At 40.4% G+C, this 15,704-nt stretch overlaps 1 protein-coding gene across 1 annotated transcript in view; it reads left to right on the top strand.

The window, feature by feature from the left end:
* The first annotated feature begins 2,904 nt into the window (after window positions 1-2,904).
* The window catches only part of GRB14 (growth factor receptor bound protein 14), a 117,630-nt gene continuing 104,830 nt past the window's right edge, over window positions 2,905-15,704 (top strand). The window contains exons 1-2 of the mRNA XM_053597820.1: window positions 2,905-3,741; window positions 4,981-5,113. Of these exons, the coding sequence (XP_053453795.1) occupies window positions 3,551-3,741; window positions 4,981-5,113 (324 nt within the window). The 5' untranslated portion in view covers window positions 2,905-3,550. The remainder of the gene's footprint in view (window positions 3,742-4,980; window positions 5,114-15,704) is intronic.

The raw sequence follows: 15,704 nt of genomic DNA, 5'->3' as shown, positions 1-15,704 counted from the left end.
TGCCCAACCTCATTAGTCAAAGAAGAGTCAAATTCTATAGTGAAGTATTGCTATGCACTCACCAGAATGTCTACTGTGAAAATGCTAGCAACAAACTAAGTGTCAAGGATGTGAAGGACTGGGGAAGTTTATGCATTGGTGGTTGTGGTGAAAATTGGCACAATCCTTTTGGGAAACTGGTAGTCTCTACTAAAGCAGAACATACATACATATCCCATGACCTCATAATGCTACCCTACATATATACATTCTGGAAATGCATGCACATGTGCACCAAGGAACATATATAAAATGTACATTATACTAGAATTCATAATCAAAAATGGAAACAGCCTAGATATCTATCAGTAGTAGAATGATAAATTGTGCTATTTATATAAGACAGAGGAATGAAAGGACTACAGCTACCTGCAAAAGCATGCAGATATCACAAATACATACAATGTTAAGTGAGCCAAGTCGAGCACAAAAGGGTCAGACTGTATGATTCCATTAATACGAAGATCAAAACCAGAAAGCCTAATCTATTTTATTTAGGGATGGTTACTTAGTGGATTAAACTATAAAGAGCAGAATTTGATTACTATGAAAATGTGGTGTAGAGGGAGGGACAAGAGAAAACCTTCTAGAAGGTTGGCAATAACCCATTTCACAACCAGTATTTTCCCTGGGATAAGTCATTGGACATTTTGCTTGTCAACTTCTCTTCAGTATGTGTGTTACCTTTCCCAATATGAAGAGTTGAAAAATATGATTTGATGTGCAGAGGGAGGGAGGAATGCAAGGAGATCACATTTTCCTTGAGGGGCAAGGCTGGGATTCCTGAGACAGGAAAGGGAAGTGCAAAAGAGCAGAAAAGGTCCCTCGTAGGGAAGGGACTGGGATAGTGGCTGCTTCTTTTGCAATTTGATGGGCTGGAGCCCAAAGGAAGGACAGCCACCCAGGGGACTGGAATGGCTCTTTGGTACCAACATAATCTGCTTTATTGTTTCAGAAATCTTTGTCATTTATGGGCATAAAAGTCTCCCTTTTAAACTTCCCTTCTTATAGAAAAATGCTTCTATTTTCTTAGGCTGTAGTAGGCCTAACACTATTCTGTAACTTTTATACTGTCTTTATTTAGAATCATTTCTTGCAAACATCTTAGATACAAAAACTAGTTCTATAATTGGCTTATTTCAAAAATGTCAATGAGCTAGTTCTACTAATTCTTGGTACAGATCCTTAAGTTATTACTGACAGTAAATTCAATATTTCATGCCTATCTACAAAACTATTGAGATTTTCATTCTCAGATACTTGCTCTTTTTCTTTTTGCTCCTGCTCACCACAGGGATTATAATTTCTATTCCTGGGGGGTTAGAGGAAGACCATAAAGCCTGCAGATGGATCCTTCCTGGATTTGCATTAAATAGGAGGATGCTTAGATAGGTGGGACACAGCTGAGGTCTCTTTTCAAATAAGGAATACTCTTTCTTAGGGTTAATAAAATATGGCAGTTATGTTGGGAAGTGGAGTAGGATACACTATTGAGAGATAGTATTTCCTTTGATTCCAAAGACATACACAGTTTCCACCTATCGCTTTCTCCACTTAAAAAAAAAAAAAAAAAAAGGAGAGAGAGAGAGCCTGCTATATATGTGTCTGAGAGAGAAAGAGCTGTTGGGAGTGGGGAGGGTGCAAACTTCAGCTACTGGTTCATTCTGCTATTAGAATGTTCAAACTTCATCATTCTTGGAAAAGAGAAACGGCTGCCTGCAAAAGAGTTTTGTATAAAATTGAGATGATGATGATGATCAGGACGATGATTAGAATGTATGTTCCTTAAGTTCAAGTTATCTGCAAATACATACCTCATTTTTATTTTGCAGCAATGCCCTCAATCTATCTGTATGCTTTTACATTAAATTCTTTGACACTCTCTGCTTAAAGTCCAGACCATAACAAGGAACCGCATGTGAGGCCTTTGCCTGACACACAGCATCCATAAATGTTACCCATCACCATGCTTAGTATTATTAATTTTATTCCTCATTTGGCTTCTGTACAATATAAAGCATCTGAGAGACTACACCCACCCTGTGACCCAGGTCATTCCAGCCCTTTTCTGGGCCTTAATTTTGACATTGGGAAGATGAAGAACTTGGATTCCTTAAACTTTTTGACTCAGAATTATCTTATGTCTTACAGAGTATCCCAGGTTTTCTTACAGGATGGGAGTTAGTGACCCCTGGGTGTCTCCACTGCCCTGGTGGGGGAGGGCACAGCCAGGTGGGAGAGGGGGGTTGCTGGCTTCTTTCTGAGGCATTGTTTACCTTTCCCTGGGCAGAGGTTGTGGAGATTAAGAAAACCTGGTGAAGCAGATGCCAGGGACAGATGTTACCTAATTTGGTCAAAGAACATTTGGAAATCCTCAACTGTGGACGGGGATGGGGACACTTACTAGAAGAGCAGAAAAAGGATCACCCAGAATTTCAGAGTACGGCTACCGCATTTCAGAGGGCGAAAATAACGTAATTACTATTTCCGACCGTCTGAATTTGTGAGCAGGAAGCTTCTGGCTTGGCATCTTGACTGCACCAGTTCCTGGTGTTATGTTGTGCAAGGTACTCGATGGCTTTGAGACCCAATTTCCTTAAGTGTAAAATGAGGTAAACATCCAGTTTATGGAGCTGTTGTGAGGATTGGAGAAGAAGAGGCAGAGTGGGGATTCATTAAATGAAAGCTGTTCTCATTAAAATAAAATTAATAGTCTTTCTAATTCCAGACACCTTCAGGGTTATTCATGCTTTACTGAGGAGTCTCAGAATCTCAGTAGTTTTCTCCAACCACTGCAACGATTGCTCCCTCATGCACCCCCCACCCCCAATCTTTAGCTGCGGAGTGGATGGAAGAGGCGGCACGTGGGGAAGGACTGGGGCAAACCTAGCCCCACGGTCCCCTGGCTTCCTGGAACGGTGGGGACTGTCATGGCGGCCCGGCGACAGCTTAGGTGATCTCAGACTGCACAGCAGGAAGAATGGAAGGTCTGAGGGTCAGCGCCGCCCAGACCCCTGTCCCGCCGGCAGTCCGCCAGGCAAGCCCAGAGGGCGCACCCGCTCAGCCCGGTCCCTGCCTCCAGCGGCCCGGGGCCCTCCCCGGCTTAGCCTAGCTCCCCGGCGTCCACCTGGGAGGCAGCGGTGTGGGTGTGAGAGGCGGCCGCCGAGGCCCCAGCGCTGACGGCCCGGGACAGAGGTCAGCGCCCGGAAGCGCCCCAGGCCACGCGCGCACCCTCCCCGCCCCCTCCCCGCCTCGCCCCGCCGCCCGCGGCCCCCACCCACCCGCGCTCCTCCCCTCTCCCCACCCTCCTCCGCCCCCTCCCCTCCCCCGCCGCCTCGCACACTGCTCGGCCGAGCGTCTGAGCCGCCGGGGCCCCCAGTGCAGGCAGCCAGGCCACCGCACCTGCAGAGCGCTCGGGCTGCTGGAACCCGCACCTTGCCTTCCGCCACCCGACCCCTTTCTCCCCACGCGCCGGGGCTCCCATGACGCCCGAGCCCCCTAGCCGGCGACAATGACCACTTCCCTGCAAGATGGGCAAAGCGCCGCGGGCAAGGCGGCTGCCCGGGACTCGCCGCTGGCCGCCCAGGTGTGTGGCGTTGCCCAGGGGAGGGGCGACGCCCGCGACCTGGCGCCAAGCCACTGGCTGCACGCGCGAGCGCTCCTGCCCCCTCCGGACGGGACCCGCGGCTGTGCTGCAGACAGGTAGGCAGCCCTCGGAGGGCGCGGGGGAGTGTCCTGGGTTGGCAGCCGTCGAGGGGGTAAAGAGGCGGTCCTAGGAGGTGAGCCATGTGCCCAGGGCTGGGCCAAGTTTGTGAAAGTCTCTGAAGACAATTCCCTTTGAGCTGACTCCTACCGGACCGGCAGGACATTGCGATCTCACAGCGCCTTATAAATAGCATCACCGATTCATTGAGAACTCTCTCTCTCGCCTCTGCCCAGAGGCGTGAACTATGGGGCGACTCCAGATTGACCACCTCCTGCTCCTTCTTCATGGCCCTGCTCTTAAAAAAAGTAAACAATCCATTTTATTTTATATATTTAAAAATCATAGCATAAATGAGTTCACCTCCCACATAGAGTCTTACAACAACCCTAGAGAAGCAAAGCTTGGATTGACATTTGAGCAATCTTGCTGTTCAGCAGGAAAGAATAGAAGCTTTAAAAGGTTTCCCAGTCTTCATAACACTCAGCACTACGTGCCTTTAGAGTTGCACATGCTTTAGGAATGAAAAAAGACTACAACAGTACGAAAATCTATAGTCCTTTAATTCATACATTTAAATGGTACTTTTTCCCTCTGATTTTCAAAGTGCTTCAACTTCAGTGAAGTTAAAATTACTCTCCAGTGGACTAGAGTACATTTGTACGAGCAAGTTCTATTAACTTACATCCTCAAAGACACTGCCTTGCTGTTTAGTGTCTAAAGGCACTTGAAAAATCAACAGACTGTGCGTGGGCAACATTGTGAATGAAATTTGAAGTGAGATGAAGCACAGTTATAATCAATCAATCGTAACTTCCGAAAGTGATTAGTGAAATATCATAGGGGTAAATTCACTAAATGTAACTTAGAGAGTCTGTGACGTTAATAAATGGGTAGCAACGTCTAACTCCTCAGGACAATTTTTTGCATTAGTAATTATATATGGTCCATATTTCTGCTTCAGGAAAATTATCAAAAGTGTTAGAATTTCCATGCCTGTGGTTTTTTTAAAAGGCAAAAAGAAAAGATAGACATACTATAGGAGATTTATTTGTATCAATTAATATTTTATTTTGACTCACAGAATGTACATTACACACCTTATCTGTAGACTTTATATGACATTAGTGTTGTCACAGAGTGGTACATTTTGGCCTTAGAGCTCTTTTTAATCCTGACAGCAATTATATTTTATATTCTGTTTTATGTAAATTACATCCTATGTTCCCTTGGTGTAGGAGAAAAAAGAAAGATCTTGATGTTCTGGAAATGCCATCTATTCCAAACCCTTTTCCTGAGCTGTGCTGTTCTCCATTTACATCTGTGTTGTCAGCAGGCCTGTTTCCCAAAGCAAATTCAAGGAAAAAACAGGTATGCATTTTAAAATATTTTAATTCAAATATCTCAGTGGCTATAAATGAGATTTTCGATAACTTACAGTATTAACAAAGAATTAGTGTGGCCTGTGTTAAAGAACTCTATTGACTGACATAGTCCTTTGGCATTATTTTCATGTTAGGGCCTTCTTTTTTGCAGCTGTATAGTGGGAATGTTAAAATTTACCTCTTGGGGCCTTGGGATGGGTTAAAAAAAGATCATGTATATTTAGTACAGTGCCTGAAAGCTGTTATCATTCACCAGGTAGGTGGGAAAAGTTGTATGTGTAATAGAGTATCAATTTTAAGTGAGGAATTGTATGGTGGGGTTGCGTAGTGGTAGTGGGCTGAGAAAGGAATTGAGTCATTCCTTCAATACCTTTTTAATCTGTCACATTTCAACCCAAGCCAACCTTATTTATTAGGAAAGGTGCAGAGTGACTGTGTGGCAAAAGCTAATTGGAGTTTAAGACTCCTCATGTCTTTTTTGATTTCATTGAATACCTCAATTTGGAGGGTCTGGTTGCAAATGACTTGTAAATGATCATTAAAACATGGACTTTATTTGTATGATTTTATTTTTTTTTTCAAGTTTCTAGTTTGAGCCTGACTTAAGAAAATAAAATTCTAAGGACCAAGCAACTAAGATGAGGTACATAGGAACTACACATTTTTTTTTTTTTTTTTTTTTTAGTTTTGTTTTTATTTTTTATTTTATTTTATTTTTTTTTTTTTTGTAGAGACAGAGTCTCACTTTATGGCCCTCGGTAGAGTGCCGTGGCCTCACACAGCTCACAGCAACCTCCAACTCCTGGGCTTAAGCGATTCTCTTGCCTCAGCCTCCCAAGTAGCTGGGACTACAGGCGCCCGCCACAACGCCCAGCTATTTTTTGGTTGCAGTTTGGCCGGGGCCGGGTTTGAACCCGCCACCCTCGGTATATGGGGCTGGCGCCTTACCGACTGAGCCACAGGCGCCGCCCCGGAACTACACATTTTAAGAAAAAAAAAAAAATAGTGCATCTTAGAATAATTTATCTGTTGTCATATACTCTCTTCCAGTTTTGAATATGAAAAACAAAAGTGTCACTAGAGAAAATGCACCTTGTTCTATAAGGGTAGAAACAATAAATTTAAATAGCCAGGTAGTTACAGTGAGGAGAGGAGGAACAGACCGGAGAAGGCACTTGGTTATTTCCCCCATCTATTGTTCCCTTATTTTCTTTCACCTTTATTATCTCTGATGAGTTCATTATACTTTTAGGGATAGAAGAAATAAACTAGGAAGTAGATGAGTTTGTGATAATGTGTAGCAGTAATAGCAACATTAGGAAATATATTTTGATGGAAGTCTGGTCTATATACTTTTTTGGTGGGGAAGGGTTTGAAGTCTAATTGGAACATGAGTTTTTGACAAAGATTGGAGAAAATGCGAGTAGGTATTACAGGAGCAGAGCTGTGTTCTGAATTGGTATCTTTGACATGGGAGGCAAGCCCTTAAGTGGATAGAGCTATAACTTTGGTCAGGGGGATAGACAAAGGGGAGATTCTCTTGAGACTTTTATTAGATACCAAGGAATAAAGTCAGCTACCAAGGAATGGACAGCCCCACTGAAATATCTAGGCTCTTTGATTATTTGTCCTTTGGGTTACGATAGAAGATGGGAATAAACTATGTGGTGGAATGGATTGATTCTGGGTTGTCTCTGGGAGCTGGAGTGGGAAAAGGAAACGTCGAATGATGACATAGTCATCTGGGAGTATTTACTTGGTAATTTCCCTAATTATAAAGGGCTTGTTGTTTCTCATACCATCCTAGGTACTAAGGCAAAAATGCTGTCCAAGGGATGTTTACCAAATAGAAGCTTTTATTTGGGGTTGTGTTAAGGGGTGGAGGTTGAACAGGGGAAGGGAAGTGGAGAGAGAAAGGTCTGGGTTGATTTTCCCATTGACCAGCAAGATGCCTGTGTTTAAGAGATTTTTTGATAGGAGAGGGTCTGTTTTGAATGGAAATCCAAACAGGTGTTGGTATGCTTATGGGGAAAAAGAGAAGAGGAGTGGGTACGGTGTCAGGGTCAAGGCAGGATGGGCTCTAGTATGGATAGACATTAGACATCTTAGGAAATGACATTTCTTTAGAATAGCATTAGCAAATTGTAAAATGGAAAAAAGATGACATTTTTTTATGACTCCAATAGTTTTCCTGCTCTGGCTTTATGCACACTGAGCTTCTCTAAGAGCTCTGTACTCACACAAACAGCTGTGCTGTTTCACTAGCACAGTCCTAACCTGACTTCTGAGGACCAATCCCAGAGGGATGTTCCCACCTTCGAAGGGCCCTTCTTGCTGAACTCTTCCTTGACCCAAGAATTGAGGTTTCTATAAAGACAGGGGGTATCCAAAAGATGGGGGAAAGGCAGATTCCTTTTTACTTTCTTTTATATTTCCATTTCTCCTCATCTAGACTTTCATTTTAGAACTGATCCTTTTGTTTTTATTCCTTTGTATAGGGAATGAGGACGGTTTTGAGAATAGATGACTGTCAATAATTTCCCCAAGCTCAGTATCTTTGTGACACACATTACCTTTTACAAGATGGTATTTTTGGCCCAATTTATCTCTAACTTTCAGTTGAGAGGAAGTAAATGACTGTATTTTCTCTCTGCTGCATATTATTTATGGTGGAAACATTACTGGAGAAGATGTGTCTTTTTTAAATATTTTTTCTCATTTGCTTTGTTTAACCATTCCAAAGTCATGTTAGCAATTCTTTTCTACACATAGGCAAAGTGAAGAATTGTGTTTGTTATTTACAAATAAATGACCAGAAAGCTTGAGAGAATCCAGACTAGAAATATTAAAATTTCATCTGGCCTTTGAAACCACAATCTAAAATGATTTTACAAGTCATAAATATTCTTTTGCAATTTGAGATGCCTACATAATGCATGAGTGGCAAAGTGCACTGAAGCCACAAATAGGGTATACTTTATTTCTTTTTGCAAATAAAATGTCTCAAAGTGTATTTCAAAATGAGAGCTAGAGTGAGAGACGATCTATAGTCTTTACTCCCTTTCCCTCTTTTTATAACGCTGGCCAGATATACTTATATGCACATTTCTTTATGTTTACCAATTAAAGACATTTAAAGTGTACCTTTCTTTATATAGATGGTCCAGAAACACATTTAAAGTGTACCTTTCTTTATATATGTGGTCCAGAAACGTTATTTATATTAGTGACTCACCTTATGAATTTAATCTCTTCTGTTCTAATTTCTGATTGAAATTTACCAGAAAATCATCCATTAGCAAAGAACCCTAAACACATTTCTTGAAAAAAAGGAAAAAGTAAGACATTTACAGCCCTTGCAGCAGAGTCAGTGTTTTCTCAAGTGTGTCGCCCCCTAGCTAACTTTTGTGCGTGGATACAGCTTGTGTTGCTCTGGTTAATTACTTCCCAGGACTAAAGTTTGGGTGCAAATTAAAATAGTGTGAAATTTAAATTGCACGTGAACTTTATGGACACCCTGAATAGCTAATTAAGAATAAAATCTCTGAAGGTTTTATAGTTAAAAAAAAAAAAAAGCAATAGGTGCAAAACTGTGTCTTGGAAATTTTGAATTGGGAAGGATTTTCGAGATCATGCAGCCTAATGCTCTTCATTTACAGATATGTAAATTGAATTTAAGAAATGCTGTGTAGCCTGGACCTGAAATCTGGAATTTTTGAGACTTGGCAACCCCTTTTATAGGAAGCACAATTTCTAAAGAAACAAGAATCATAAGAATGGTGCAAATGTTTATCAGTGTTGTTAGTTACAACTGCCCATAATACTAGAAGAATAGAGGTGACACATTTAATTTATTAATATCCATCTGAACCTGGAATTCCCCTTTTTTCTCTTCCTGAAATGTCGCTGTGTATTTTTTCCCCTAGCATTTTTCTCCATATTTTCTCTACAATTTTATGAAAAATCAAGCAAATGTTTGGTTTTATCAGCAAATAAGATTTATTAGTATTATTGATAACCAGTTTTTTGTGTATAGTTTATAGTCTGTGGGATATTATTTCCTGCGAACAAGAGGAATTGAGTCTGTCACTGCATTTCAAGTTCTGAAACAAAAACTGGAAGTGATCTTCTACAGTTTAAGAAGATCAAAAAGAATATCATGTCTCACTGTGTTTTGTTCCTTGTCACGCTGTTTGTAGTTTATTCTATGTTGAATTAGGCCTTTTCTATACATTTTGGAAAAATAAAAATTTCTCTCCAATAATGAAGATATTAGTTTTCGGTATGCTCTGCCTTCGATTTCTTTTTTCTCCAGTGTGTCAGGGGCTTACAAAAATATGTAGATCTCTGTTCCCAAATTAAAGGGCCTTTTATGTCATTCCTTTCTGATGTCAGTAATTATCCCAGTTTGGGCATACTGAACTTGTGTCAGTGCTCCTACAGGAATCTTGTGTGGCTGCTACATTAACTCTAATGGACACAAAAAGCAGAAGACAAGAAACTCTACCTCCATATTCTCATTTTTCCAGATTCAGCAGTTACCAATATTTTGCTTCATTTGTGTCATCTATTCCTGTGGTCTCCAAACCCCAGATTGGGGACTAGTACTAGGAACTGGGTGGCCCGGTAGGAGGTGAGCTGCTGGGGAGTGGGGAAGTTTCATTTGTATTTACAGTCACTTCCTATCAGTTCACATCACCACTTGAGCTCTACCTTCTGTCACATCAATGGTGGCATTAGATTTTCATAGGAGCGTGAACCCTACTTTAAACTGCATATGCAATAGATATAGGTTGCTCCTTATGAGAATCTAATGCCCCCCCCACCCTGACTGGTCAGCAGAAAAATGGTCTTTTGCTGTAAAACCTTGTACAAGGTGCCAAAAAGGTTGGGAATTACCAATCTATTCCTTGTTTTTGTTTTTTTTTTAAATTATTTTCTTTGCTAAACTATTTTGAAATAACTCCTAGATATCCTGTCATTGCATCCCTACCTCAGTTTATATGTGTTTTCTAAAAAATGCTGTTTTATAACCCAAATGCCATTATTCCCTAATAAAAATCACAATAATTTCTTAGTATCATCTAAAACCACTCATGATCAAATTTTCTCGGTTGGAATGGGACATGAAATCCTCAAATTATAAACTGGTGTATGTTTCAAAAGTCTGTAAATTAAGTCTCTGGAAATTTAAACTTTAAATTTATTTTTATTTATTTATTTATTTATTTATTTTTATTAAATTATAGCTGTGTACATCAATATGATCATGGGACACCATACACTTGGTTCATAGAATATTTGACACATTTTCATCTCATTAGTTGACATAGCCCTCCTGGCATTTTCTTAGTTACTTTGCCAAGACATTCACATTCCACATTTGCCAAGCCTCACATGTACTCTTGTAAGATGCACCACAGGTGTGATCCTTTCAATCCTCCTCCCTCTACCCACCTCCCCCCTCCCTCCCCACGCTTTCCCCCTTCCCCCTGTTCTTAGGTTGTAACTTGGTTATAGCTTTCATGTGAAGGTCCTAAGTTAGTTTCATAGTAGGGGTGAATACATTGGATATTTTTAGATGGAAAAAACATTATAAATTGTATTTACACCCTCTAAGCTATTTTACAAAATCCCATTTAGTGTGAAACAAAAAAGATATATATTCAGAAGGAATAGTGGAAATCGTATTTGCTCTTATTAGGGTTTCAGACAAATCTATCTTTCCAACAACAGTTTGCTACTTTTAAGAGAAGAATTTGAAAGCGTACAGATTTTTGTAGCACTGCTGAAGCAAGCTTTAGAACTGTGCTTCTCCAAGTGTGGTGACTACACTACCTGTCTCTGAATCAGCAGGGATGCTTATTAAAAACATAGATATTTGGACCTCTTGCAAAAGCCACTGAATAATATCCTGGGGAAGGAGATAGGAATTTGACTTTCAGTATTTTTTTTCTCTGTGATGTATGTACAAAATCAGTGCTTCTCTTCTTCTCTGTCACTTTCAGACTGGAGTGATTGAACCTTTCAAACTTGTGGACAGGTTCGTTTAGTTTAGAAAAGGTGGGAATATTACAAATGTACTTTAGCTGGTATTTTAGCCAGGTATTGATTGTTTGGAGACACAGAGCCTCAAATGAACCAGCCTAAAAGGTTATGTTATAGTAGCTAAAAGCCAACAGGTCACTGGTCTCATGAGAGATTGGAATTGATAACTGGGAAGTCAGCAAAAATCAAGACAAACATTTTCTCTGTCCTCTCTCTTTTGTTCTCCTACAAGCATAACACATGGTCTCTGCTTCTTGCAGATCTACTTCATTTTCTGACATTTCTCTGAAGTCTTGCTTGCCCTGATTTCATGTCAGCATCTATGACCCTGAATGAACACCCTAAGTTTTCCTCCTATGAGTGGTTGATTACTTAGTAACTGACTGGAGTCTGTATCTAGAAATAGATATTAGCCTAGTATGTCCAGCTCTTATTCATTATGCTGTGGCTGTGGGGACAGAGGGACTTAGACCACTGCTCTAAGTGGTGGTCTAAGGGGTGTGGAACAGATTCTGGGAGAAGAAGGTGCAGGTTCAGTAGTCATGACATAAGGTGGTGAAGAGGAGATGATGGCCAGCTAGTGTCTTGGGGAAAAAAAGATTTTCAAATAAGGTACAAAAACTAATTCTTATCATATGTGATGATCTACCAATTGGTTTGCCTGACTTAACTGGACAGTCCATAGTGCCCAGTTCCTTTGCCTCAATTTACTTAATTTACCTGGAGCATACTTACTGGACAATAGTTTTGGTTGATGCCACCCGTTAGGGATGGTCAGTTTCCTGGGCCGTGACCCCGAGCTTACATCTGGATGAGGTCCCTTAGCCTCTGATGATAGGAGGTACTAACTCAGGATCCTCCTCACTTCAGGCTCCTTATCTTCTTTTGCAGCAGAAGACAGCTGTCTCTCCCTATTTTAAAACTTAAATCCTTTAGTAGATCTTCCATTTGTCAAGGTTTTATTTCCAGTTTGAAGGTTGCCTTTAAGTTTTCATTAATTCACAGGGTATATTTGCAGTCCAGCCTTTATCCTTCAATATGGGTTTTATTTTTTTATTTGAAGGCTCAACTTCTGGTTTGCTTTTCCCTAGGAGTACAAAGTATGTGCTAGCAGGAAAAGGGAAATTAGAGTCATCTGTGATTTAATATGCATGTAGATCTTAATTAGTATAAAAAAAGATTTCTTTGGTCTTATGGATGTTGCTTTGAAAAATGTCAGCTTATATGGAATAATAATGAATTCTCTTGCGTGTATGTATAAGTGTATACTTAGATATGCATTTGAGTAGGGACAAGCAAATGTGAGAATTGTCCTTTGGGCATCCAGATAAAGAGCAGCTCAAGGGAGACCCCCAACATTGGCCACAAGCCTTTTCCAAGGCAAAGAAATAGAAGGGAAGGGTTCAGAATTAATTTAGAAGAGAAATTGGAGAACTGTCATGGGGAGAGCATCCTTTACATCTTGTTCTGCCTTTTGGCCTGCTCATTTAATATTTTTCAAAGCCACAGAGAAAATAAACACAAATAGGATGTACCATATTCTTAATTGCTTTATAAATACTGGTATTCCAAAATATCAATAAATTGGCTGTGTGTTCCCATATATTTTTCCATAGCTATAATATTGCATGTGGTGGTGAGTTTGTTAGGCCAGTCAGTTTTTACTTACAACATTCTGTGCACCAATTTTAATACTGCTTCTCTGGAAAGATGTGCAGGAATATGATGTAATTAAACTATATTGGACTAGGAATGAGCAAACCTGGATTTTAATATGGGCCTGCTGCTGCAGATATCAGCCCCTTGTCCACACCGTCTAGGCCTTAGAGTGTTACAATTTTATTCTTTGCCTAGAGCAAGTGATTCTGATGGCTCTTGAAGCAGTAATGACTCATGTTGGCAGTAGATATAGGAGTCATGAGGGCGTCTTTGGTTCCACTGGCCCTAGAAGTTCTTATCTCATTGCACTACTTTTTTTTTTTTTTAGAGTCTTGCTCTTTTGCCACCAGTAGAGTGCAATAGCATCATCAAAGCTCATTGCAACCACAGATGCCTGGGTTCAAGTGATCCTTCTGCCTCAGCCTCCCAGGTAGCTGGGACTAGAGGCACACATCACCATGCTCAGTTAAATTTTCAGGGGTCTCACTCTTATACTCAGGCTGGTTTTGAACTCTTGACTTCAAACTATCTCATGCCTCAGCCTTCCAGAGTGCTAGGATCGCAGGTGTGAGCTACTACACCCAGCCCACTACACCTCTTTTGGTAGAGAGCATGTTTAGGGTACCATAGGATGAGGAGCAAAGAAATCATCTTCATGGAGATAATGGGGAGAGGAGTGTCTGGTTAAACTAGAAAATTAAACATCAAAGTCAAAGTTCAAATATTAGGAAGAGAATCAGAAAAGGTATCACGTCTAGGAGGGGCCAGGTTGAATAGTAAAGTTGAAATATAGAACCAAGTGTTTAAACTTAGATAAAAGGACATGAGATTAGATGTGAACATTTGAGGTTAGCAAAGGTCCAATATGCCTTTGATTCCCCTTGGCTTAAGTGTGTGAGATGGTCATAGCTTCTGAGTCCTTTTCTTTTTTTTTTTTTTTTGGTAGAGACAGAGTCTCACTGTACCGCCCTCGGGTAGAATGCTGTGGCGTCACACGGCTCACAGCAACCTCTAACTCTTGGGCTTACGCGATTCTCTTGCCTCAGCCTCCCAAGCAGCTGGGACTACAGGTGCCCGCCATAATGCCCGGCTATTTTTTGTTGCAGTTTGGCCGGGGCTGGGTTTGAACCTGCCACCCTCGGCATATGGGGCCGGCGCCCTACTCACTGAGCCACAGGTGCCGCCCTCTAAGTCCTTTTCTAAATTCCTCTTACTGCACCCTGAAAACATCCATTTGGTTGCTCAAGGCAAAAAACAAGCATCTTGTTAAGCACTGATGCATATTTTGTCAAAATAGACCTGAGTCTATCTACGTCTCTCCATCTCTACAGGGCTCCCTAAATGGCCTTCCTTGCTTCTATGTTAGCCTGTCTTGGTCTGTTCTCCATACACTTGTTACAGGGAACTCTTAGAATTGTCGATCACATCGTGTCATTTTCTGATTAAAAGAATTTTGATTGTTCAGCCTTAGAATAAAATCTAAATTTCTTACTTTGGCCTATAGGACTCTACATGCTTTGATCCCTATCTACCTTTACACCTCATTCTACCCTTTGTTCATTATATTTCAGCCACAGGCCTATCTGTGAACATGGCGGGCTCTTTCTCTGTCCCAGAGCCTTTGCCTTGACTGTTTTGTGCTTGGAATCTCTTTCCCTGGTTCTTGACATAGCTGACACCTCTTTATTCTTCAGGTCTCAGCATAAAAGGCCTTTTTGGACTAGCCTGTGCTTTTATTTTTGTATTGTATTCTTATTTTTCCTCCTTCACATTTCCCAGTTTATTTCCTTGGCTGTACTTGTCATAATCTTCATTGTCTCATTTATCTGTTCGGTCTAATTATATATTGTTTTTCCTTCCAAATGAATAATCTTGTCTTCATTGTTGTCCTTGGTTTCTTTCATTGAAAGAATGAGTGAGTAAATGGATTATTGAAGATAAGTAGTTAAAACCAAGTTTATCAAATTATATCTTGTCATATTGATTTTAATCATGATCAGTCATCTTCTTTGTTGCATTTTAAGAATATTTTCAATTCTATTAACAGATTCTTTTTACAAAAATAAAATTGTATGCTAGGCTCCTGAACTACTTAGATTTTAGCAGTATATATCTTTTGCTTTCATTTAACAAACAGGAAACTTTGATCATGTGTGTTGAAATAAATGGAGACATTTCTGGTTTTATCCATTATACCTATTTTGTGCAATTATAAGTAAAGATCGCTCAGTGGACTGCTAATTATCTATTCACAAGCTCCATACATTCAAAAAAAAAAAGTAAGTGGAAAAATAACTCACATTGGGTTTATAATATGAATCTCAGAGCAAGAGTTAGGTGCTTGTGAATGTTTTAATTATTAGGTATTAACGTCAGTGGTGAATTATTTAGGTCAGTGTTCATCGTGTTGAAATGGGGAGGCTCATATCCCTTAAATATGCATGAAGACTTTCCAGGGGATATATAAACTCCTGGATTTAAGAGAATCAGTTTTTAGATCTTCATTTTCTATGTGTACTTTTCCCTAAAACTTCCCTTCCCGAGAGCCTACCTGTGATCTAGTAAACTTTTGGTGCTTTACTCCGGAGCATGTAAGAGAAAACAAAGCAAAGAATGCCTCAGTGAGAAATAGTGAATGCTAAAATGCCCTTTTGTTGTGTATTTAAATGTATTTTCCAGTATTCTCAATCTGTATTTATAGGATGCATCTGTAGCTGAAAGAAAATGTATCCACAAACACCTGATATGATACAGATATAGTGCTGAAGGTGAAGTTCCCTAGGAAGCCCATTTGGAGCTTAGGTTTGCCTGCAGGAAGTCTTCTGGGGAGAGCTCTTGGAAATAATAGCTATAGAAGTTGGGTTTGTGGT

The sequence above is a fragment of the Nycticebus coucang genome, chromosome 7 (genome assembly GCF_027406575.1).
Source record: "Nycticebus coucang isolate mNycCou1 chromosome 7, mNycCou1.pri, whole genome shotgun sequence".
In the NCBI taxonomy this organism is placed as follows: Eukaryota; Metazoa; Chordata; class Mammalia; order Primates; family Lorisidae; genus Nycticebus; species Nycticebus coucang.
Note: the sequence above shows the minus strand (reverse complement) of the source record. Positions and strands in the feature narration are given on the sequence as shown.